Source organism: Hyalella azteca, unplaced genomic scaffold (assembly GCF_000764305.2).
Source record: "Hyalella azteca isolate HAZT.00-mixed unplaced genomic scaffold, Hazt_2.0.2 contig2413, whole genome shotgun sequence".
Classification (NCBI taxonomy): domain Eukaryota; kingdom Metazoa; phylum Arthropoda; class Malacostraca; order Amphipoda; family Hyalellidae; genus Hyalella; species Hyalella azteca.
Window position 1 is genome coordinate 98,630 of NW_025932689.1, and position 27,296 is coordinate 125,925.

The 27,296-nt window shown below is 39.8% G+C and overlaps 2 protein-coding genes across 2 annotated transcripts; one reads left to right on the top strand and one right to left on the bottom strand.

Moving 5' to 3' along the window:
• Window positions 1-6,363: 6,363 nt before the first annotated feature.
• LOC108677583 lies at window positions 6,364-7,368 on the bottom strand. Its single transcript, XM_018165830.2, has 2 exons — window positions 7,189-7,368; window positions 6,364-6,815 (listed from the first exon to the last, which is right to left on the bottom strand). The coding sequence occupies exons 1-2, from the start codon at window positions 7,366-7,368 to the stop codon at window positions 6,585-6,587; spliced, it is 411 nt and encodes a 136-aa protein (XP_018021319.1). The 3' UTR covers window positions 6,364-6,584.
• Window positions 7,369-15,447: 8,079 nt separating this feature from the next.
• On the top strand, window positions 15,448-20,795 carry LOC108677591. The gene is made up of 5 exons (XM_047885560.1): window positions 15,448-15,709; window positions 17,224-17,384; window positions 17,626-17,820; window positions 18,281-18,432; window positions 18,653-20,795. Exons 1-5 carry the CDS (start codon window positions 15,556-15,558, stop codon window positions 18,699-18,701), a joined length of 711 nt encoding a protein of 236 aa, XP_047741516.1. The 5' UTR covers window positions 15,448-15,555; the 3' UTR covers window positions 18,702-20,795.
• Window positions 20,796-27,296: the final 6,501 nt, after the last annotated feature.

Sequence of the window (27,296 nt, forward strand, 5' to 3'; positions counted from 1 at the left end):
TTTCTTTGCTATGAACACCCATTTATAGATATGTTCACAAAAACTGAGGACCACTTACGGAGAACAGCGCTGCAAGACTGATAGATTCCTGCGTGAAAACCGCCTCGTGTGAATGATAGCACGGGAAATCCCGCGATGGTTTATTTCACGCCGGCGGGATTTGTCGCCCTGTGCGAAAGGGGCTTAAGCTTTATGCCAGATCTGCAGTTACTAACTACCACTAGGAAGGTCAGAGCAGCAACTTCATCGAACGGCTAGCACGACAAAACTACTTTGGCGACAACTCAACCGCTCTCGTCACTTCTCTCCACAGCAGAAATGGTCGGGAGTCAATGTGACGCAAACGGCCTCACTGGAAATTCATTAACACTAATATGTACAAAGTTACCCCGAAAAAATTGGCATGAGCACAATAAAAACTTATAAAAATATCGTGAACGATTTTCCATCGTTCACATCCCCCTCAACCAGATACATAGCTCTCAGGGGGAAAGAAAGTAGAGGTACCTATCGCAATACAATTGTTAGCATATTCTTAGTTACTTAATAACCGCAAAAGAACTATAAAAAATAAGGATGCTCTAAAACTAATATTTATTTGACATTGACAATACTCAAAAAGCGGTTATCTAACGTGTTTCTGACCTCAATATTCTATTCAATCCCGTTGGTAAAATCTTTCGATCGGGAATGTAGTACTGCCAAACAGCGCAGTACAATAATTACGTTAACTATAACTTAGCAGTCACTAAAAGCTCTACATAACTAATACGCACAAACAAGTTTAGAAATCTTCGTCGTCCCAGGTCCATTATTCTGAGTACGAACATAGCTCGCGCTCGATGTGGTCCGAGATATCGGGTCCATCAGATTCCGAACCTTGCGATAGAAGCTCGAAATCTTCAAAGCCACAAGCGTTGTCGGAAGACCAAAGATCCCACGACAAAACGCGGTGCTCTTGAGCATCTCTAAGTTCCTCGTTCGTTTCACTGTTGCTAACTAAAGTTCTTACGAGAGCCTTTGCGGTGCGCCTTATACTGGCTCGCGTGGTTCTCGAGCTCACCGCTCGATCGAATAGACCGATTCTTTGGTGAGCGTAAGTCCTCTCGATTGGGTCACCATGGGCAAAGTAACGGTGCGAAGTTTCTCTTTCTTGGAAAAAGAACTGTTCGCACTTCCTACTGAGGACTGCGTTAGCCTGCGTGACGTGTCATTTTCCGTATCTTTATATGCGGGTACCGAGCTAGCCGCTTGCTCTGTTTCCGTGGGTCGACCGCATACTGCCCGGGATGGTTCAAACACGTCATCGGCCGCAGTGCTTAATGGGTCCCACTCCATACTAGGCTGCTCCACCCCTTCATTCAGAGCTGGATCCTCCAGAGTCACGTCTGTGCCTTCTGCTGTACCAGAGTCATTTAGCTCTCCTTGCTTCAGGGCTGCTCCTATTTTGTCCAAGGAGCCCGTCAACGAAATCGCTACTCCGCCAATCATAGGGACTCCCCTTGCACACGCATTGGTCGGGACTGCTTCCACTTCGAGGACTCTCTCTGAGCAAGACCTTCTCGTCCTTCGATCTCGCCTCATCCTGACATTGCCAACAGCTGCGTCCGTTGCCTTTGTAGGTTGCGCTGCCAGGTCTTCGTCTCCGTGCCACTCTTTCAACTGATTGTAGTGAACCGCCTGTAGGCCCCTTCCGTCTGTTGTGCTGATTTTGTAAGTGATCCCGTTGGGATCCGCGTCGACTACAAAAAAGGTCCCTCGAACTTCGGCGCAAATTTGTTGTTCGACGGTAAAGGAGGGAGTCTCTTGGCAACTCTTTGGCCGGGCAAGTACGGAGTGAATGAGCTGTTTGGTTGTCGCCAGTAAGGTTCTGTAAAAGGAATTGGGAGTTTATTCGCGTTATTAGTGAAGAAATCATTGGGAGCGTGACCTGTTTGAGAGTGTACGGAATGATTGTAAATTATCAGGCTTCTACTCAAGTGGTCTGTCCAAGGATTTTGTACTCCTCACAAGTAGCTGAAAGTAAGTTGAATTGAATCTCTTCACAGTCCCGTTGCAATTAGGTGAATACGGTATTGTTCTGAAGTGCTTAACCCCATGCCGCCTCAGCATCGTCGTGAAGGTCCGCCCACGTCACCGTTTCAGGGACCTTCACCAACGAGCCGAAAATGCGTTCCTCATGCGCTTTAGCCACAGCTGCAGAGCGCTTATTTCTCAATGGTACGGCATTGGTGAACTTCGTGTACGTGTCGATTCCCACCAACAGGTACATTACGTTTCCTTGGCCCGGGGGAAGCTCCAACAGGTCGGCTGCGTAGTCCTCGTATGGAGTTTCGGGTATACGTCGATACAAGGGAGCACCTCCTTTGGGTCGTCCTTTAAAACGTTGACAAATAGGACACTGCCGCATCACGAAAGTTACTACCAACGCAAGCCTCGGGCTACAAAAATACCGAGAGATGGCTTCTATGGTCTCATCACGTCCAATATGACCAGATACCCTGTGAAAATCTCTCGTCAGTAGGGGTATATGGCGAGCTGGGAGAAGGGAACGCTGTACTTGCGGCCAAAAGAAATCCATCACGCACCTTTAGAGTGTCAATCAATTTCGAAAAATGATGTTTATTTCGCTTGAGTTTTAGCCGGTTTAAAATATCTTGCGGGGTAGTATTCCTTTCCCTTAATTCTTTCATTAAAATTATACATGGGTCTTGAGCCTGCAATTGTTCAAGATCCTCTTCCGTTAGATGCAGGGGCAGATCCTTCGGTTTCGACTCCGGAAGAACTTCTCCGGTAGAACTCCCTAGCGCTTCTTCTTCCTCCGGAGACCTCCTAGTCCTCCGCCTGCAGACCACTAACCGCTTCTGCTTCACGTCAGCATCGTCGTCGTTAACCAGGTTGTAGAAAAATGCGGAGGAAGCCACACTTGGAGAGTTTGTGAACGATTTTCCATCGTTCACAAACCAATGCATTGGTCTTCCGAGTTTCTCTTCAATCAGCCTGATAATTTCCCCTTTCAGTCCAAGGGCCAGATTATAAAATCTTCGTAACTTTTTGTACTTACGACTAAAAAGTTACGTGTTACTTGCGTACGCAAGACTTAGCTGAAAGCGTATTATCAAAACCATCTGGCTAATAGACCAATCAGAGGCTTTGGATTTGCTTTTCCTATAGCTCCTCTCGATCTGTCATCAGTGCACAGTGCGCTTGGATGAAAGCGGGATGTGAGGTGTCAGCGGCATTCGGTGCCTGACTATATAAGGTATACTGTATTTGTATAAATGAGCGAGATGTTATCCAAATAGCAATGCACTTGTTGTTGTGATCATTAACGAAAATATCTTACAATAAGGGCAAATCAATGCATTATCCTCATTAAAAAAAAATTTTAAAAGGTTACAAATAATTCAGAAAATTTCGTGAGTTGGAGTTGCCACTGTCACAAAAAGAAATAAATTTGTTTACAGAGAACTAGAAACATGGTTGGCTTGTCAACCTCAATATAATTTCGAATCAAAAAGGCATTAAGATATTGTTCAAGTGAATGATCATAAAACTCTTAGATATGAATATCAACATTTGCTTGTAAATTATAGCACGAAAAACAATTGACATTTTTATCCCAAAATCACCATTTACTTTAGCACGATCACATATTATGCCTATGTTCAATTATTTGCTAAATTCTATCACAATTCAACGTGTTGCAAGTAAATCAATAGTTTTATATTGCTTCGGCACACTCAAAACTTGTACGTAAATCCACTTACGACACCTTCAAGCAGGCGTAGAGCTACGTACGGCTTCTTGCATGTAGGTTCCAGCGCAAATGTTTTGATAGTACCACCGTTAGAGTTACGTCATCATATCAGCACTTACGCCACACGTAAGTTGATTTTGCGTACTTTTGCGTACGAAGTTTTGATAATATGGCCCAGTATGAGCTGCTGTTGCGTTGTAGCCCTTGGCTGCAACTTTTGACGTATATATAAACTCCCATAAAAGAAATGAAATCTATTATACTTAATGCAATGCAATTATCAATGTCACCCCATTATTCAAGTCCCAAATTCACTAGATGTCTATAAGCCAATCCAAGCAATTTCAAACAAATCCCCGTATCGCCATAGATGAAACGTTTCGGGGTCCGGCTCCATCATCAGTTCGAGAATACTAGAATACAGATACAATCAGTTGATATCACAATCAAAATTTAAAGAAAACCGAAATTGGAACTTAAATATAAAGATAAAATACGTAACAAAATGTCACACACAAAACCAATCTATTCACAATTCAAAGTGGATGCGAATTGAAGGCTGCGTTCAAGCTGTTTAAAAATTCATAGGGATTGAAAAAAAGTAATTTTGAAACCCCAAAGTAGAAGCTAAAATCACCTTCAAAAATTGGTAAGATACTCTGCTCAGCCGGATGAGGGGAATGCGCTGGTAAATGTCCAGTCCTACAACTCCTTTCCTTATGCTCTAAAAGTTCAAAATCATGATCGCGATTCATACCAACGTACGCAGATGCGCATTGCGCACAACCGTATTTTTAAACTAGAGACAACCACACATCATAGAAAGAATATCTTTGTACCTAGAGAAAGAACTGATTTTAACATTAATCATCAACAAAAGAAGAGAGTTCTTATATGAAGAGTATTTGATAAACAGAAATTTTTTATTATTTGGACATAGTTTCCGATTCAGTGCCAAACCCAAATAAAAATTAAAAGTGGAGCACCTATGTTTTTAGGATGGCTAGCAGCGGACGCCATAGGTGGAGCGACTATGATTTATATAGTGAATTAAGAGTGGCGTGCACCACCTATCCCACACCTATAACCTGCTGATGGCCCCCCTACCCGTAAAACTCTTCTTCCACCAATAACTGCCCATTGGCACCAGTGGCGCATCTACACTGTTAGAAAATCGACCGTAAAAAACGTTCCCGCCGGCGTTACAGTGGCCGGTTATTTACCGTTAAATTAAACGACGGGAACGTTTTCCCGCACGAAAACGGTACGCCCGTTTTGTACTTTACGGCTTCCTACAGTTTCTTTCATACAGACTTTTGTAATCCGACATAGCCACACATAAGAAGACATAGCGAGATATAAGGAGACAAAGCGAGACATAAGAAGACATAGCGAGACATAAGGAGACATATCGAGACATAAGGAGACATAGCAAGACATAAGGAGACATAGCGAAACGTGAGAGGACATAGCAAGACATAGCGAGACATATGGCGATATAGCGAGACATTTGGAGATATAGCGAGACATAAGGAGACAGCGAAACGTGAGGGGACATAGCAAGACATAGCGAGACATAAGGCGATATAGCGAGACATTTGGAGACATAGCGAGACATAAGGAGACATAGCGAGGCATAAGGAGACATAGCGCGATATGAGACATAGCGAGGCATAAGGAGACATAGCGAGACATAGCAAGACATAAGGAGACATATGGAGACATAAGGAGAAATAGCGAAACATTAAGAGACATAGCAAGACATAAGGAGACATAGCAAGACATAGCGAGACATAAGGAGTCATATGGAGACTTAGCAAGACATAAGGAGACATAGCGAAACATGAGGAGACACAAGGAGACATGGCGAGTCATAAGAGGACAGGGAGACAAAGAGACATGACGAAACTTAGAGAGACATAGCGAGGCATGATGAATAATAACGCGAGGAATTAGTTCATATCTTTATTGGTTCAACTGAAATATTTTTCGGAAGCTACATCGCAGACTGTATATGTATGCAGGAAAAAATTCCACGGATATATAGATGCATCTTCATTAATAAAAATAAAGAAACTGCAGTTTGATGCATCGTGAATATATTGATAAGGAGAATATTACTGTTACATTACTATTCCTAACAAATGAAATCAGTAGAAATTAGTTACCACTCCAGTAAGAAATTTACATAATTAGCAAATTAAAACTTAAGTTTTTTTAATACAATTTTTCATCCGAATCCAAATGGCGTACGGGTGCCGATAACAGGTCCTTATTCCCGATATCAGTGATTAGACCAAATCAACGCAAGTGAGACGTGATATACTAAAGCGGCCAGGGACCTTAACATTGAAATAAAAAACACTATAAAATAACAGTCGACGTATGCAAAAGATTGTGAAAATCACAAGGGAGCCGTCTCAGAGAAAATCTAGTTGAGCCGTCTCCTTACAACGTCCGTTGTAAGGTGCTGATCCAGCTCGGAGTGGTAGGGGCGCGGGAGCATTACTTTATCGGGGGCGCCCTGGAGAGGTGGGGCGGCCAGGATTCTGGGGAGGTGATGCGGTCAGGACCCTGGGGAGTTGAGGCGGTAAGGACCCTGGGGAGTTGAGGCGGCCAGGACCCTAGGGAGTTGAGGCAGTCCGGAACCTGGAGAGGTGAGACGGCCTGGATCCTGTTCGCGGTGGTCCCCGCGGTGTTGGAGGCGATGGCCCTGCTAAGGGTCCGTAAAGGCCCCACATAGGAGCCTGCTGGCAGGCAGCCACCTACCAATACTTTGGCAAAGAAATGACCAAAGCGGGACAGCAGGGCCATCTTCACGAGTCTACATTGGAGGGGCAGAGACAATCGGGGAAAGAATGAGCATGGGTTTGAAAGGCGCGTGCCAGGAACCCAGCAGAATCTTCGCCGTGGGGGTACCCAGGTTGCGTGCCACTTTGCTTCTGTAGGTTCCGCCGCAGTCGGGCCAAACAGCAAACATTCCCAGTCGACACCTCACCTCGTGGTCACTTTTGGATGCACTCCTGTGGATGGAGAATTTTGGCTTGTAGAGTACCTGCAAAAATTACTTAAGTTAGTTCGAAATAATTGCATTTATAAAAACTGATGGAGCCTTCACCTGGAAAAAGGACAACAATGAATTTCAAATCAATGAATGGAGGACCTGAAGCCTTAGTATGATGAATGTATCATAAACAGTAGATTGAATGAGCACATTTGTGAGAGCTATTGCCTCAATTAGCAGTGAAATCAGCGCCTCGATTCGTTTTATCAATATTTGAACTCATTAAATGCCTATCATGTTCAATTTGGCGATTATGCCCAAATGATTAAAGTTTTAAATGCCTGAAATTGACTTTAAAGATACATTAAAATACGTTAATGAAGCAGAAACTGCCGATCCTCAATATACAGAGGGAATCACAAACCTCTTCAGATATCACAGCTGCGCTGACTGCATTCAGGTTTTCGTCGTCTGTGGTGTAGTGGGAAGCGAGAAGCGTCACCAGTCCGTCCACGAGGCTCGACACCTCGCATTTGCTGATGGAAATGACGGTACTGAAGAGGCAAAATATGGAATTAATACAATCACCATCTGTTTTAATCATTAAAGCAAAATATTATCCATATATTGACGCAGAACCAAGTCAACAGTTCACCAGCATATTTTTTCTCAGAGCTCAACTGATTTTCAGTGAATAGTGTCGATAAATTAGTGACATTTTTGACAATGTGCAGAAAATAAACCAAGAAAAATTCTTCAAACTTTAAATAAAATTGAGACAACTAGCCCAAGACAGACAGAGCATGGGTTATATGGCCTCTTTCATGAAAAGCTCACATGAAGATTCAGCTCCTTCAACTTCACTTATAAGGAATCCTGTCACAAGTCAAAGTATGATGGCCATGATGAGGCAGAGAAGTGCAGTAAGTACTGCAATACTTCTTGTAGGGGATCTTCTGTCTCCACTCCCATGGCTGGCTCAGCAGGTGATTCAGCTGGAAAATAATTATTGTCTTGTAAATAATTATGCTAACTAATGCCCCATAGTACAAAATTTGTAATTTAATTGAAAAATTATAAAACTAACTATACTCCTAGAGAAGTTTAATTCAGCACACGTTGATAGAAAATACAATCACAATGTAATACACATAAGCTTTTAATTGAAAGCATATTCTATGGGCAAAGCATTGCATAAAATAACAACTTTAATTGGGCAAGGTAATCAATACTCACTTAATTGTTTAAGAAGACTCTTCCAGACTCTTGGATGGTTTTCAGCACTTAAAATGTCTGGACTGCCAGGCTGAAATGCTGCTGGGTGCTTCTTGATAGTTGAATGCCTTGGTGCATTTATTTTTCATTATGGACCATTTCTTGATGATTTTTTATGTAAAATTTAAAAATTATTTGCCTAATTGACCAATTTTTTAATTAGTTATTTTTGAAATTGAAATAAAGGATAAATGACAGTAACAGAAATGATTCTGTGGCTAGCAATGATACAATAAAATTATAAGACATAGATTAACAATGCAGACGTGTGTTCAAATGCGGGTTTTTATGCAAGAAATGAAATGTCCTCATATGAGGCATACTTGGGGAAACTGATGAGCTGGGGCTAATTCAGATAAAAAAATGGAGCTGTGTTTCTGATTTGATTGGGAGCACATAAATAATGGAATTAATATTTAATTGTGAAACACCAATATATATACAAAACAAATATTATTACATTCTTTTACAGATATACTTGTGCATTGAAGAACTAAACAGAATTCTTAGAAACTAACCTAACTTGTTTGATGGATTTAGTTTGCATAAATTTCACTTGCAAAAACTTCAACAATTATAAAACAATTTGTATCTTATCCTCACAACTATTCCTTAGCCAATTTTTAGATATATACACTCTAGAGAGAATACTCTAGTATTTTAAATACTGAAATCATATTTTAGGTCAACATGTAGGATGCTCTTAAACAAACTGAATCCACCTTTCCATTTTGTGCAGCATTAATCATTTTTACCCTACCAGTTGTATCATGCTAAAATTGCTATTATTATTAACAATGAAGATTTATTTGGGAATAATAATTTAGATAAATTAAATACCATCTCTCACTTGTTCAGAGCTTTGAGTTTTGACGTCAGCTACTCTAGTCAAATATAGAAGTGTTTAATGTACCTCTTCATTAATAATACAAATTAATTTTTTAATAATCAACTAATCTTTCAATAAAGCAATACATTTTTCAGTAAAAAAAAGCATTGACAGAAAGTAGCTTATGTGACTGAATAAAATTTTGCTTTATTTAGTGACTAATTATATATGATATTGCTTTATTAACAGACTAGTTGATTAGTAAACAAGAAATTTGTTATTATTAATATGACAATACATTCAACACTTCTAGTTCTATATATGACTGAAAGAGCCTCTCTCCTATGTCTAAGGTAGGGCAGGGGTTCACAAAAATTAGCATAAGCCAACAATAATAATTTGAATAAATTTAGCTCATGAGCAATGTCTTCCACTCAAGATGGCGTCTAGATATTAACTCGACCGATGACTGTGGCGCCATCTACCGCTGAAGTCCAACAAACCACGGTAAATAACCTGAATGACCGGATTACGGTGAATGAACTTCGAAAACAAACGTGTACTGCACATTTTTCGCCCGTTTTTTCTAACAGTGTATGAGATACAGATGGCCACCTTTAAAATTGAGTCAATAAAAATTTTTAATTTAGTTTCAAATCCGATGCTTTCGTATTTACTGATATTGCTTCATACAATCACCATTCTAAGGGCTACGTAGGGAAATCCAACAAGGCATTACAGGTAACAATGTCAGACATGTAGCAGGAACTAATAATCAGAGTACCATACACAAACCTTGTGAGAAATCGACTTGAAGAAGAGTCCCTCCCTGCAGGATTCGAACTCCGATCTCCCGCACGCGAAGCAGAGCCTCTACCGTTGTGCCATCGGAGAGGACATAGCAGTCGAGTAATTTTAAAACATTTAACTGAAGTATTGCAAATATTAATTTCGTCAAATGAGAGATGTTAATGCTGCCACCGTGATGATTAGATGGTTCCATCAACAATTTTATTTTAACATGCTGCTGCATTCGAGTAAACACCCGCTGAAAGAAACTTCATTTATCCATAACTATCGAACGATGGTTCAGCTCATAGTAAAGGCTACGGGAAAATGCTTAATAAGCATCGAAGTTTTATAATGTCAACATTACACCAATTCTGACAGCGGTTTGATTCGAAAAATTTTCACCAAGAATATTCTGACGTGAAATAAGGAATTGATATAACACGATTATTTTGAAATGTCAGGCGTGAAATACCTGCACCACTCCTAGTCACTATTTTTCTCTAGTCTAATCTTTAGTCTATTGCGATACCGGGGCCACTTTCTTAGAAATTTGGGCTTAAAATCTAAATAATTATCTGACTGTATATTAAATTTCACAATCGAAGTCAGGATAGATAACCAAATTTTTACTCGTATCCATTGCGTAGAAAGGATATTTCTATGACAAGCAAATTACCCGGAAAGCACATGTTTCAAGCAGGACATGGTCAAGATTAGTAGGAAGCTCAACGCCGACGCGAGTCAAGTCAACCCAACCGGTATAAACGTGTGCTTACTGGACTCGCTCGCTGCTTGATGTCTAGCCGCTGTGCTTTACAAAGATGCTGAACTGCTGTCGACTACGCTCGCTGCGCTTGATGCCTAGCCGTTGTGCTTTACAAAGAAGCCGAGCTGCTGTCGACTACGTCAACGTGGCTTTTGATTTAGATAAATGGGGCATCTTGAGAATATTGTAAATATAATGGAACATATTTGATTGATTGATACAATTTATACTTAATGATACAATAATTAGTCTCAATTGATCGCATTACTTCCAACGCAGCCAGTTGGCGCATTCGCAAAATTCACAATAAATTTACGCAATATTTCAGGTGAACATGAAAAATTGATTCGCCGTCATCTATGGAAAAACTGTATTTATTGCAACAAAATTTTTTCGTTTTATATCGGACAATTTATATCAGGAACAGTCTGACACTTGGCCATTGGCTTCACTTTGGCGTGACAATTTTTTGAACAAATGCTTCTCTCCATCAGTTTTATTGGTACCTACCTAATTCACGCTAAATTTTCTTACCAGAACTTAATCATAAAAGCCAAGCACACAAAACGAAGTCATGGCTTCGTCTTGATCTCGAATGACCCGGAACCCAATAACACCTTTCTACGTTGGATAAATTACAGTGGCAATTATACCTTCGTGCACTGTACAGTTTGGGCAAACGGTTATCGGTGGCACAAGAGATTTGTCTGCAATGTGCCATAGATGTTTCAGACCCTATATCTCATCCATGACTCCCACCTATACTCGCCACCCTTTCGATTTATTGGTGTTTTATTGTCGATTTTCGGCAGATCTGGCCACCCACCGTTACGCCACCTATAATCGACTATCGCCACCAATAATCATCGGTGCGCCACCCTTAATTTTTATTTGGGAAGCATGGGAAATAGCAATAAACAAGGTGCCTATATACAGCTCAGAACCACCTCAATATAGCGCAGGTTTGAACAATGCATGATTGGGAATTACCAAATTCAGTAACACTTATCTAAACAAAACGATGAGGTCTAAAATTTACTACACATAACATTCATGTTGTTACTAAACATTTCCGGACTTTTGTGAAACCAAACTTCTATAATTTGGAAAAACGTACCACATAATGTGCAGCGACTGCACCGAGTTGAAAGTCGAAGCAACATCTGGCCGAAAATGTGTGACGTTGGCAGAGCTAACCAGAAGTTAAATCTTGTTATTAATTCTAGTAAATTATCCGTCGTTCGAGTAAACTTAAAAATGGTACACTTGAGTAAAACCTCGAAGCTGTAATAAACACGTTATTGCAATGGTTAATGTCACCAATTTATCAATATTTCTTAAATTGTCGCAAAACATATTAAGTGGTTCGTAAAAACTTTTTCAATCAAGGGTGGTAGTTCAAGAATCACAGAGGATACATTTTTCGAAAATTCGACAGGAAAACAAACGCCAAATTTTTTCTCAAGTTCTCAGATTATTCAATTTTTTGCCCACGATTTCAATGGATATACTTTCGTGAATAAATACCAAGACCATCATTCTGCCAAAAAATATATGTTTAAAAAATACAAAAACATTTTGGCATAAAGGTGTCGATAGCTGTAAACTGAAGAAAATAATCAAGATATAAAACGTTTAATTAATTATTTGGGGCGTTTGGCAGAAAGCAAGGTTGTTTAATAAAATAATTCGTTGAGAACAGCGACCGCCCAACTTACTTCATGTTTTAAAAAATATATGCATATTATTTAGTATGTATTTACAATTATCCGTTCGTAATTATTCGAGTATCAGTAAAAAGTTTTCCTCAGCCGAAATTTCACAAAATTCACGCCGTAACTTCCTATATCACCTTTACAATCTGAAGTCAGGAGTTTGCTCGGCCTAGTTTGTCATGTTCAGGGCAGTAATTTGCTCGGCCTAGCCTACTTATTTTCCATCACAAAAAGCCTGAGGATAATCGATATAATTCCGGCGTTTGCCAACTATGAGGATCAAAATGCCGCTCGTTCCTGGTAATAAGGACCTGAAAAAATAGCGACTGTATTATAGAACCTTACTTAAAAAATGAATATCTGAGATTTTCTTCCTCTACAGTTAGATGCCGCGGCCATTTCATTTCCCGATGTTCCGCCGACACCTTACAAGCATTAAGCGTCCTTCTACTTAATCTTAATGAATTAAATGATCTTGAGAGTAAATTAAATAAGTAAATTGTAATCGAAATATTCCCCTTATTTGTCTGAAAATTATGAATGACATAATTTGATTTCAGGACGAATCTACTTTTCCCATCAACGCCAGTCGATTGACATGTGTATTTTGCTGCTGAACTGTAGTGCCACGAAAGAATTTCATATGCCATTCTGCACCTGAAACTTATTTCTATTCGCAAATTAGTTCCGTTGAATGTGATCTTGAACTCAGTTGATTTAACGAATTGCTTCTATGTTTTGATTGACGTCCTATTGATAGTGAAATATTGCGAATTTAATTATTCATCTGGAATTGGAGAAGTGACGTAGGTCTTGAGGCATATCTGCATGCACTGTTGAAAGGCCTACAGGAAACTCCACTCAGGAGTTTTCGCCCCGAATCTAAGGCTTGAAGCGCCTCGGGTTAGCAACAAACGAAACAGAAGTTCTGCCGGATGATAGCATTGTTCCTGTTTTTTATGTTAATTTTTCATCTCCATGTTTTCGTCATAAATTCTGTCAATTTTGGTTTCAATAGGAAACTTGTAAAATATTTCACGGTTTTCGCGGGCAATTTCAGGAAATTTTAGCTTGACGTGCTAATTCTGCCTGAATCATTTTTGCTGCTACAGTAACTGGACCTTTCGACACATAAATAAATATACCGTTAGCTGAGGTAAAATTGGACCCTAAGTGCAACATTGGCCCAAAGTTATAGTTTTGTTGTGATTATTTGATGAGTTATCAAGCAAATGGTGCCATCTCTTCATAACTAGGTTGTACCACTTTAAGTAATGAACTAAGTTGATGGCTCAAAATATGGTCACACGGAAGCGTATAGTCGATTGATGGACGTAGATGGTTGCATGAAAAGGATGGCGCTTTTCGTTCAGTTCTTTTCTCCAATCTAGTATTCGAACCCCGTATGAATAATTCATACCTGGTTATTTGTCATTCATATAAATGTAATGATAAACATTCAAATTAATTTCTGTTGTTTGATGAAAACGAATAGAACACACTGGCAATTCCAACAGTTTAGTACCTACATATCTAGCCCTTTCTCGTGCAAGCATTGAAATGTGCAGAAATGAAAACTTATTGATGAGAGTATGGTGAATTATGAGATATATTAACTCCTAAGGAAATTTCAATTTTTCTCAAGATGTTGGAATAAATCGCTAATGAAAATTCCATATATATCGGTCATTGACCTAAAAAAATTTAATTTTCTGTAATTTGTTATTTCAAATGCAAAGGAAAACTATCAAGCTGCCATTTGATTTAATTTTTCAAGCTACTTTAACGTAATAAAATTGCTAATGCTGCTTCCGACTTTTTAAAATATGCGGAAAGAGCGTCAGTTTCATTGTCCGAGCAAAAACTTTAATTTAGATGCTCATAATTTGATTCCTGGGCATGGCAAGCGGTGGAGCTGTGGATGGATGGATGGACAGATGTTCGGAGATTTATGGCGTCATGATTTATAGAGGAATGATTGATAGCGTAGCTTAAAACACAAACCAGAGGACGAGCTGTGCATTTATGTGAGATGATTTTAAGGGACCATTAATTTCTACTTCTTCTTATAGGAGCCCTGGAAACTGGTCCATGCAGCTAATAGGTAACTTTCCAGCTAAAGGGCTCGTAAGAGGTTCCGGTGTAGTGAATCTAGATTGCTAAAAGTCGGAACAAAATAACTAATATTGCGTTCAAAGGTGACGTCCAGTTTGGGATATAAATTTAATTTTCACATTCAATTCTAACTCTAAGTATTTTAAGGTAAATAATTACCACTAAACCTATCCGCTGCAACATTACATACAGCACAACAATTTTTTTTCTATTTTTGGGCCAATGTAACATTTGAACAATCAATCCTACCCCAGCTGACTGTATAGCTTTACGTTTATTTTTAAGTTTTTCTCGTCGTTTTTACTCATATTCACTGTCTAGCGTCCTCCGTGTCACTGATTCCATGATTTTCACTCTATGATAACCCCGGAGATCACGTCCATCGTTTGTCTACTATAGGCTAGGTATTGCCGACTGTTCACGTCTTAAGAATTCACTATGATAACTTTTTTTCTCTATCGTTCATTTACGAGTTCATTTGCAATAACTTAATTCGACACCCTGGACTTGATTCGGCATCTTTAACCCGGGGGCTACCATGCAGGGACATCAAGCGTTGATGGCTGCCATACATGGCATATTTTACATCACAAGCATATGGTTTCGTATATATGTTACTAGTCACCTTTATTTGAGATAAACCCAGTCGTTTGAGGTTTCCAAGCCATTTGGATAAGTATTGCTTTTTTGTTTGCGTCCGTAAGTAGCATTATTAAATTATTTTGTGAACGTGAATTAATTTCCGACATTTTGTCAACTATTAATTCTTTGGGAGACTTTTTTAGTTATTTAGTTTGACCGACTTAGCAAAGTCGGTGGATTCTAGCTCTGTGGCGAGTAGAGTTATTGCATACTGAGGCTGGACGTTGGCTCTAGGACTTAATTAAGAGTTCAATTTGTGGCTCATGGCAGCGATCCCCGGAATTGCGACTACCAGACAGGGAAGAATGAGGCATGGTTGGGCTGTTCGGCAAAAAAACTCCCACAATCACGGAGCATCTTTTAGTTTTTTTTGTTCATGCATACTTTCCTCTGCGTATGCTCGATTACGCCAATTGTCCTGTAATTTTAGAAAGGGAGGAAGCAACGGCGCTGGTCAATTAATTCCCACTCTCCTGCCTGAACCGAAGATATACATGCGTATTAATCGATTACATTGGAATTAACTTAAAATCGCCTGAGTAAATTAGCTTAGATATCTTCCACCTCAGCTGAAATTTCAAATTGATTGTTCAAGACAAGACACCGCAGATTAAATCCTAGGATAGTTTTATTCGACGCGGCAGCGGCACCACAAACATGCGGGTTGCCAGACTGAATTTGGCCCAGAATTCTTACCCAGCAAAGTGCATCTTGCTTCTACTCATCGGATTGTTTTCATTGTTTAGCTTTTACAAGTCTGTGCAGCACTTTCAACTGATCAACTTCGAGACATGGCCACCTGGAGATGAGGGTAAGTTAAATCGTTATCAAGTCCAAATCCTATGGTGGGTATTGAAGGAAAGAATCAATGTAAAGTTATCGTAATTTTAAATTTGAAATTATGACCGAATTGGATTTTCCAATATTTTGAAGAGATATGGAAGATCCCATTCCCATATCAATCCCATTCGGGATTGATATGCATTATACACAAGTAAATCTCTCAATTATTAGTCATTGCAGGTTTATTAGAGTAATGATTATTCGATTTATTTTTTAAATTCTCTTAAATTTCTGTATTTTCTGCAGTGATGACTGCATGCAGCCAGCCATCACTGCAGAGAGTGCCATGTTGGCAGCGCGCGAATGCACTCACAGCCTCAGCTGTCGGGACTAAGCCAGACTTAAGCGTCGATGCAACGTCAACCAGTGGCACTATATAATTAGGCGCCAAACTATCTTCTAATTCCATCCCAACCGTTGTACAGATGCGGTATCGACGAGACGTGGATATGCTTGCAGCCTTGGGGAATACAAGCGCTTTATAACCCAGTAGAAAGCTCCAGCTGCTTTATTTAAAATGGTTGTAACATTGCTTGCTCCATTTGATCCTCTCTAACTTCGGTCCCATCTACTTAAAAAGATTTCAAAAAATTTTTTCGTAAACATTTTCATTATTTTTTCCTAATCTCAAGATTTTTTTTGTACAGCCTTGTTTATATATATGCACCCATGGAAGCAGTTAGTGCAAAATTGAAAATCATGCAGAAATTTCCACGGAGCGATAGAGTGAAGGAATTTAGTTATAATTGCTGGGTGAAGGCCGAACTTCAAATAAATATAATCAATGCTAAAAACGCTGACAAAGTGTGTGGAAAACTCCACTTCCGCGTTTGTGGCATCATTATAATTTTCGCCTTAGTAAGCTGGTATTCAGAAACGGTTCTTTAGTTTAACATGCAATATGTTTTATTTATAATGAAACATTTATATCAACTATATATAGCATACTTATAGCATAGAGTAGCATGTTCGACTGTTTTGTTCAGGACCATTCAAGAGGCTCCAAAATAATTTTCGTATTTCTGTTTTGATTGGCATGTTTCATCAATATTATCCAATATTCGTTGTCAGTAACGTGAGCTTATAGTTCACGTTATAGTTTATATAACGTGAACTTATAGTATCTCGAGCTAATATAACGAGCAATCAAATTTTGATCCGAGGCAATCAATAATTCACGACGGAGATCGGGAAAAAATATTACAAGATATTTCATCTGATGAAATTAATTAATAAAGAAGCCATATCACACTAAGCCATTAATTATTAAATAATCCACGTTCACGAAAATGAGCCTTACCATACATTTTCAAACTTCAAAATCGACCTCACCAAGCAAATAATTCAAATATTATGCAAACTGATGCAAATAAAACTAGTGACTGATGCACCGCATGATCGGGAATCAAAGTAACGCGCAATCATCTCCGATGATTAAGGTTAACGACTAATCAACGATAGTAATTGCTTTTATTGCCACAGATTTCCTGGGTCTCGACGCGGATGATCCGAGATTGATCGATTACATCCGTCAACACGTCATCGTGCCTCCCTCTACCGAACCCTACAATTTGTATTATGGGATCAACCATGACCCTTCTGACGGCCAGTCGAAAGTTGTCGACGAACTATTAAACCATAAGGTAGTTTACATTTTCCTGTTATTTGAGATATACTATTACGGTGACAGCTGGAAGCTCGATCTTCTCTGACATTTCTGGGAAAAATTAATTATCGATGCAGTGAAACTCACGAAAAGTAAGTAATTTTACACAATTAGATGTTCAGAAATTAACTATTTCTTACATGTAGCTGTTCAATGGGCATTTGTTTTCCAGAGACATTCATGTCTTCTGAACAATAATCCAGTAATTATGTTAACAGCGGAATGGCTTTTACGTCGAAAGTGGAGGTTACACGGGCGAAGTGGTAAGCAACACTTTATTTTTTGAAATAAAACGAAATTGGACCGGGATCCTGATTGAGCCGAACCCGAGGAACTTTGAAAAGTTATTGTCTAGGAAGCGAAAAGTGCACTCAGCTAAGGCGTGCATCGGAGAAACTAAATCAGCTGACAAGGTGAGTGAAAGTCAAATCCCTATCAAATAAATCAACATTTAAAATTGTCAAAATACGAAATAGATGATCCATATCGTAATAGAATAGTAGAAGGCTATCAAAAATATCAAGCCTGCATGAAGTCAAGTGTTACAGAGCGCAGGACACCGACTATCATATCCGATCAACACAAATCTCAGACACTACGGTATTTTACCGCTTTGCTTTTTTTGTGAGGCCTTTCGCCATTTCTCGAAAAGTTATACAGTGAAGGCGCAAACTGAAGTATCATGGAAACATTTCAAGGGAGCGTTTTAGTTTTTGAGGAACCACATCCTAACCGAATTATGACTGGAAACATCCATTTGCAATAGAAAACATAATTATTTATATGTTTATTGACATTGAAAAAATATTGCCAAAGCACAGGGAAATACTAATTCACGTTCAATCTGCATTAATCCTAACTTGATATTTTCAGGTTGTATTTGCAAACCAAAAATACGCTGGCAAGATATTTAATCCTCAAGATCCAAACCAACGAGGATATTCATTGGACCTGAGCAGCGCAAAATGTTTCCCGCCGAGTACAAGGTCCTGCAGTCCATACCCTGGGACAAGATTGATATTAAGGTGAATGTTTCGTAGTTGCTTACGATATTTTCTTAAAGGTTTTAGTTGGTTTTATAGACTACATTCATACGCAGGATATATTTTAATCGTTATCTGACATTGCCACAAAAGTTCGCTATTTTTAGACCTACAGTTTAGAAAAGTTGAAGTTCAGAAGTTGTACGAATTCTTCCGGCGGTCCAAGATCTCTAAAACTTCCCTATAATTTTATTTCATGCAGACGTTATCCGTGGAGTACAACCTCATCCCAGAAGGAATGCCTGCACTGATTGACTTCATGACGTCAAAAGGGTACATCTACTACATGAAATTCATCAGGCCTTATACACACGACCTCATTTTCGTCAAACAGGAAGTGTTGGATCATACAAGAGTGCAATATGGAGAACTGCCCATTCTGGATGTTAATAACACAGTCAGTTGGATGACTCGTTCGAATTTGGAGTCATGAAGAGATAATAGCAAGAAATATTTTCAACCAAGGAATGGAGGCGAGACAATTGGCAGTCGCTTCTTGAGTTGCAATTATGCTTGATGAACAGCAGAAATATTATCAGTTCATGAAGGAAGAAAAATTTTAGAATTAACAAACGTTGATTAGTGGGTTTTCAGTGGCATTTCAAAAGTATTAACTGGAAAATTGAAATAATAACTGGTAAATTCAAGAATGAACTTGAAAGACTTTGAAAATTAAGTGAAATTATCGCTTTGATAAAATAATCAACTTGTAAAATAAACTTCAAATAATCGGCTTCATAGTGCGTAAAAGAATCCCATGCAGCTCATCCGCTATCATAAGGTTGGGTTCCTTTCTGAAATATTGTTAGGATAAATCATTGAGAATTGATAACGACTCCACAACATTATAGTGTCTTTGACATTACAAGGTTTGAACTTACAATTGAAGCTCACAAGTCGAATATGTCGCTTCCCTTTCATAGGCAACAGTTTCCAGGCGGCCGATGAGAGGCAAGCTGTCAGCTGGAACTGATAAGCTTTTGGTCCGCTACTAGAATCTCAACACAATGACTAACAGCCAACGCAGAATATCGAATACCTTCTATCAAATACATCGAAACCGATTGATGCGATACCTTCTTTCTAAAAAATATGCAATCGGCTTTCGTTAAACACATGGTTTGACGCAGCAGGGGTTGATGCTACTCGATCACAACTTACTTCATCCCTTAATGCTCTGATACAAGGTGTAGTAACTGTAGTATAGATCTAGATGCATTAATTAGCCAGACGTTTCTAGACTTCCAGCCGCACTGAGAAATAGAAATTGCACCTCGCTTTGTATCTTGAAACTATTCAGTTTCTCCGATGAGTCAGTGAGCGCTCTATCGTACTCCGACATGTTTCTAAATGTTTTCAATGAAACGAAACCATTCCAAAATTATTAAAACATCTAACTCAATTCGTTAAAATTTGAAACGAAACCATTGAAATAACAACGACAAATTTTATCTGGTTATTTAATAAAATGATTTTGTTTGTGTCCAGCAACACACCATCAACAAACCTGATAGGAAGAAAAAAATACCAAGAAATATTTTTATTTTCCCATTCCCGTTTTAAATCATCGCATTTGATCAAGGAATTCTGGAGAGTCCTTTATACCAGCTTAAGCTTATTCATCTATAGTCTACACCTAATGTAACTGTTGTGACATAAAATTCACATATAATATATTAATTTTCATATGTATAGCATAAATGATTTTGAGTAGAAATTCTGACTAATAAGTCACTTAGAAGTGGAGTCACAGCAAATTAACTAGGTGACGAAATCCCATTGGAGCCGTGCAGTGCAGCCAGCCTGAGGCTTAGCGGTGTACAGTCGGACTTATGAAAGGTTTTTCACTCATACCGAACATTACAGCTATAAGAAAATAATATCCTAGAGTTCCATCTTTAGATAAATCAAGTACCACAATAAACTCTATGTTGTTCTTTCATGAATTTAGAAAGGAAAGGAGGAGGCGCCATCAAATTTTTTTGGGGCAAATTTTCATGTTAATATCTTGTAAAAATAGATTTCCACAAAACAAAATGGTACAATCTGACTCTGGAGCCTCCAATTGTCGGCACATTGAGAGTTCGACAAAATTGAAGTTGTTCATTCAGTGAGGCAGGATTTCGGGTTCGAGAATAGGAAAACCATACATTTCTTGAACCAATGATAATTTACCAAAATTTCGTCAAAAGTTTGTCGGCCTCTTGGTCCACTAAGAGGTCTCTCTCTCGCATCCTCTGCTTGATGTGATTCGTTGTTGTGGTTGTTGGCTGGATAAAGGTTGGCTGGATAAAGGCCGGGTTAGTATTATTCCTATATATGAATAAATGTATTTGTTCATTATTTTACGCACAAATTACTTCTATATATTTTATTTTTCAATCTTCCTTCAAAAACTAAGAAGTTTCACTAAGAAGTTTCTATATATATGCATTATATAGAACTTAAGAATGTCATCATCAATTCGTATTTTCTTAATCATACCGGCTTCCTATCCCAAATCATATCGACCCATATCCAACCTGTCGATTTTTTCAAAACTCCTGGAACGCGTTGTGGCTCGACAGCTGAACAAACCATCTTCAGCAGTCCGGTCTCGTGCCTCGCCTCAGGTCTACATACCGTCATCTCCACTCGACAGAAAATGCCGTGCTGAAAGTGCTTTCAGACATTCAGCGTCCAGTAGACCGTGGCTACATTGCGCACTGAGAGAAAAAGGCCCCCTTATTTGAAATACTTGGGTATTTTAAAGCCTCCCCGAGCTTGACGCGCTTATATTTGTGCGGCTAGCGCCGCGTGGTCAGTGCGCCGAATGCTGTCATAGGAAGTGGTGTCCGGTGTCAATTCACTTGATCTGATAGAGATTGAGGACAAGTCAACATCTAGTAGACACGTGATGGATAATGCGATCAAGACCTCAGTAGTGGGCGGAAACGAACCTTATAAAACCCCAGTAGTTGCAGTAGCTAATAAACACTCCGCGATGTGGCGTGTCGGTAGAGTTCTCCGCCCTTACGGTCGGCGTCATAGCTTATACCTTTGTATCGCAACTCTGTATTACCACCCCGTATACAAGATACGTTATCTGGACTGATGTGTCTTACTCATCCCTCTCTACCTCAGTCACGTAACCCGATCCTCAGGTAGGGCTTAATATAATGAGTTCAATGTCATGAGTGCAATCTCGGACAGTGGTTGCGTGGAGCCGCCGCTCATGAATGCCACGAATCTACACTGCATACGGTTAATTGGCGCAACTCAATTCGGTTAATTGTTTCAGCTCACTGCTGTTCTTTTGTCAATAGTAATGTTAACGAGCGACATCTATACCATTCATCACACAAGAAGTTGAGCATAAAATCAAAGATTTATTCTGGTGGTACCGCGCGCAACACAAATCAAACACTGCAACTCTATGTAGTTGCCTTATCCGTAGCTGAGCGGACTAAGTTGCCTGCTCGCGGGCGTTTGGTTGCAGTCTTGGCAGAGGTCCGAATCTCGGCGGGCTACTCATAGTTTCTTCAACTAGAGTTCGATAGAGGTGAGAGCAAAGAGTGTAGTTTCATGATGATTGTACATACCAATATAAATTGTGTAATAAATATGTGCATAAAAGAAGGAATATGTGACTAATTCCGCTGCGATGGAGAGAAGCGTTCAAATCGGATAGAGACGGAGATATATAGTTTTCATAATTTTGGTAGGGAGGCGGCCATGGATTAGACTGGGATCGACCGGAGGAGTAGAATATGTTAAAATAATTTCATCAAGCGCAGGAAACTGGACAAGGATATTGCAGAGATTCTGAAAAGAAGGTCTAATTCTCCGTACAATTCCGTGCTCTAACGTCAAAACGCCTACGTTTCTTGAAATCTCAAATTTCGAGTTAACTGAACATTTTCAAAACACCTGGGTGTTTCGGTTTGTGCACGATCACTCGGGGAGGCTTTGAAACACCCAAGTGTTTCAAAACAAGGAACCTTTTTCTCTCAGTGCGGCACTAGCTTTGCGTGACCTGTCGGACGCGTTTGCCACGGTCGACCACGCCACTCTATTGCGTCGACTTGACGAATCATTCGGCCTGCGAGGCGCAGTACTGCTGTGGTTCGAGTCCTACCTTAGCAATAGATTCCAATGCGTTCGACGCGGGAACTCTTCTTCTACGCCATCGTTGGTCACTTTCGGCGCACCACAGGCATCAGTTCTCGGCCCGATCCTCTTCTTGTTATATACTGTCGACGTATTGTATATAATCGATTCACATAGTTTGAATCCACATATGTATGTTCGCCGACGACACCCAAATATCTAGCTACTGTGCACCGGCTGAGGCCGCAGCGTTGTAGGATCGAATGTCTGCCTGCATTGACGCAGGATCGAATATCTGCCTGCAGACTGGTTGTGCACCAACTGGCTATAGCTCAATGCATAAAAAACCCGCTTTATTTGGTTTGCGAATGCTCGGCGCTAACATCAGCTCCCGGCCAACCCTATTCGCAAGGGCATATAGTTTGTCATGCCCGCGTCCGCAGTTCGCAACCTGGGCATTCTGCTGGACTCGGAACTTTCAATGAACAATCGCATTGCTAAAGTCACCACTGCTTTCATTGAACGCTGCTGCTCGACTGCTGTGCAATAAGCAAAAATTCGACCATGATACGCCAATATTTCGCAATCTTCACGGGCTGCGCATTCAGCACCGCATGCAGTTCGAGGTAATTAAGTTCTGAAGTTCCGATGTCTTCACGGTCTTGCGACTCCTTATCTCACGGAATGTTTGCAGCGCGTGTCGGACCTGCCTTCTAGAAGATGATTGCGCTCGTCATCAACAGCGAACCTCGTCGTATCATCTGCACGTCTATCTACCGTCGGCGACAGAGCGTTTCCGGTCGCCGTTGCCAGAACCTGAACAGTCTGCCGGCTTCCGTAACTTCGGCTCCTTCGTTACAGATGTTTCGTCGACGCCTAAAGACGGAACTACTTCGTATAGCCTATGAATCTAGTGCTTAGTCATTTTATCCGTTCCATCCATTCATGTGTCTATTTAATTTTCGCTTGTTATTAATCTTATGTGTGACGTGCCCTCGAAGTTCGTTTGAACCAGACGCCACGATAAATACTTCGTAGAATAATAATTTACATCCCGCCCATGAAGGCGGTCAAGTCCAATTTTGAGCTTCTGAGTACGACTTTTGTAACAGATATAAATATAAAGTTATTGTTGCGGAAAAGGAAAACAAGGAAAGTGTGGAAGAGAACAGGAGGTGGCACAGAGTGGCCAGAAATAGGAAAGAGAAATGGAAAGACAGTATGGAGATGGAAAAGGCACATTGCGCGTGATTGGGTGGTTTGTAGGTGAGTGAGGTGTGTTTGGGTTTGCGGGAGTTGATAACACGTCAGAGCTTTAGATAGTTTAAGGTGGTGGGCGATTAGAGGGTGGTGTTTCTTTATTACATTATCTACTTTTTCAGCAGCTAAACAAAAATACAAAATGATTCGCGTTCTAACTATTTACATGCGTTTTCGCTTTTCTATATTTCTTTTTATGTATTTATTTATTTTTTAATTTTCTCAGATGGTGAAAAGAGTGGGTGATGATGTTGATGAAGATTGATGATGATAGAGGTGAAGGCAGTTGGTGAGTCGCTCGAGACTCGAAGGGAGATGGGGGTTAGTTGATCGTACTCCTTCGTACTGGGTTTTCGGTCTAGTCTTTACTGTACCGTACGTCACTCTCGATGAGTCGAGCAAGTCCGTCTGTGCAATGGTGTTCTGAATGGCGTGTGTGTTAGGAACCAGCTACACCTAAACGGGATGGGAACAATTGCCGTTGGGAACAATTTGAACCAGGATGGGATGGGAACAAACGGGACAAAAACGTTCAAACAAACAGGACAAACAAACGGGATGGGAACAATTTGAACCAGATTTCGCTCATAAACCAGATTTCACTTCAAAATTTCAATTTCGCCTAATTTTTGCTGCTTACAATACTCCTAGCTTCAAACTTGCAAAATTTCTTGTTCCAATTTTGAGCTGTCTTACCACCAATCAATATACGGTAGACAATACTTACATGTTTGTGGACCGCTTGAAGAGTTTCAATAATGTTCAGGGCTTGACTATGGCTTCATTTGATGTAGAAAATTTGTTCACTAACATACTTCTTTCTAGAACTATTGATATTTGCCTCGATTCTTTGTTTAAATGAGTCAATGAACTTGTCATGGGTCTGAACCGCAACTTTTTTTAATCTCTTCTCGAATTATCAGTTTTGAACTCTGTTTTTGTATTTGCTGGCAAATTTTATTGGCAAATTGACGGTCTAGGCATGGGTTTTCTTCTCGGCCCTACCTTTGCTAATATTTTCATGTGTTACCACGAGGCTACATGGCTGGCAAATTGTCCTATTGATTTTAAGCCAATTTTCTACAACCGATATGTAGATGATACATTTTTAATTTCCACACATCCCTCTCATGTGGGCCGTTTCTTTGATTATCTTAATCGGCAACACAAATCCATCAAATTTACTATGGAGCTTGAATCCAACAAGAGTTTATGCTTTCTTGATTGCAAGGTCATAAAATCCGGTGGCTGTTTCCAGACATATGTATACAGAAAATCAACGTTTACCGGCTTAAGCACCAGCTTTTTTAGCTTCTATTCTTTTCGTTTCATATTAAATGGGATTCAAACATTATTTAACCGCGGCTTCCGAATTTGCTCTACTTTTCATTATATGCAACCTGAATTTGAATATTTGCGCAGTATGTTCTCACTGAATGGGTTTCCTTCACAATTGGTGTATACTCAAATTAAGAAATTCTTGTCTAAACAATATGCTGATGTGGTTCCTAGACTCCTGCGTCTCGAAATAATTTTCTCGAAATGAACCGAGACAGATGAAACGAGACGAGAAAATTCCGGGAAAAAAAATAACGGGAAAAAGGGTAAAATTTTTCCCGGAATAAACGTATGAACCGAGACAAGACTTCTGTCCCGGACTTTAAAACTTGTGTCCCGGTAAATTATGAACCGGGACGAGACAGGCAGATTTGAAACGAGACATAACGAGACAAGACGATATTGGTCCTAATTATTTAAGACAAAACAAGTTTTACGATTACGATACGAATCATTTCGAAAACATGGGCTGAAGAATGACAAGTTAGCCCTTTATTGCTAATAGGGCCATAGGCAATTGCCAGTTAAATTGCGTTAATTGCAAATTTAGCAAAATTTGTCTGACTAACTGACATGGCAGTTAATTAGGGGTCCGACAAACGCCGCAAACCTGTCGATGTATGGATGGCTGAGTATTGAGTAAAAAATGTAAAAATGTCACTCTTAAGTCTTAACTAAGGCTTCGATGGTACTTATGAGATACGTACGAGTACGAGTCAAGTTCATTACGCGTTCGAAACGAGTTCAGGCGCCATGGAGCGCATAGGGAGTAGGGACGCAGTGTCTAAATTAGTCGGCCAATTAGTAGACAGTGGAGTGGAGTCCTGGAATGATATTCCTAATAATACTAAAGCTAGTTTTAGATTATCTCTGCCCTTAGTAAAATTTTGTGCTACGCCTCCAGGAAATCTTCACAATTGCGCAGTTTCCTGAATTGTTATCAAACACTTGAGCTTGTTTAACGTTATTTAGAAAGGATACACATGGATATTTCGAGTTCTTTTTTGAATATCAAACTATTCTATTTTTTCCAACTTAAATTTTGTTGTTTTGCAAAAGGTTGTTGATATTTCTTTCCAAACTTTTTGTTAAAGGAGATTGCTTAAGGCAAGATCGATGAACCTGATTCTGTGATTGAGCTGGAGGCAAATCAAAGTCTGTCCAGTCAGCCAAGGTCACCAGCTACAGCTAGTATGGCCTCCTCCAAACCATCATAGAACACAATTTTTGAAAAAAACGTGTTTTTCCGTTTTTATTTTCCTGTCAAAATTAAGTACAATATTAAACCACAACATGTATTCATAGCAAAAATCATTTCAATTGCCGAGCTCCTATCAGAATAGTAGAAGGATACGTCTCAAGTTATTATATAAATGCAGAGGTGGGCATGTAGCGCGCTACATGTAGCGGCCGTTACTAGCGGCCGCTACATTTTCAGTAGCGGTAGCGGTAGCGGCGCTACATTTAAATAACTTGCGGTAGCGGTAGCGCCCGCTACATATTTAAGTAGCGCTACGAGGTTTTGCCGCTACAGCGCTACCGCTGCATTTATAGATAAAGCCTTTAGATTTTACTTCATAGTATTAAATATTATTTGAAAACCAGCATGATACATACATAATATAAATTACAGAATAGAACTGTACGAAAGGTTTCGGTGTAATGTTGTCAACCTCAGCCTGTTTCTAGTGTAGCATGCTAGTTATTGCCAAAGGTGAGCAGTAGCACGCTACATGCAGCGGCCGCTACATTTTCAGTAGTGGTAGCGGCGCTACATTTAAGCAATTGTAGCGGTAGCGCCCACTACATCTAGAGTTGTAGCGGTAGCAGCCGCTGCATTTCAAAGTAGCGCTGCCCAGCTCTGTATAAATGTATGATGGTAAGTCAAAGTTTACACCACATCAATAATCGATTCGTCTCGTTATATGTCTTGTTAAAATGGCTATAAATTCCGGGAAATTTTAAGGTACCTATTTTAACCGGGATGTCTCGTCTCGTCTCGTATCGTCCCGGAATTCCTACGAAAGGCTGAAAATTGTCCCGATTTTTATTGCGAACCGGAATAGAGCCTGTTGTCTCGTCTCGTCTCGGATAAAAAAATACCAAACGCAGGAGTCTAGTGGTTCCCGAACGTGACGAAAGGAACCGTGTTTATTGTT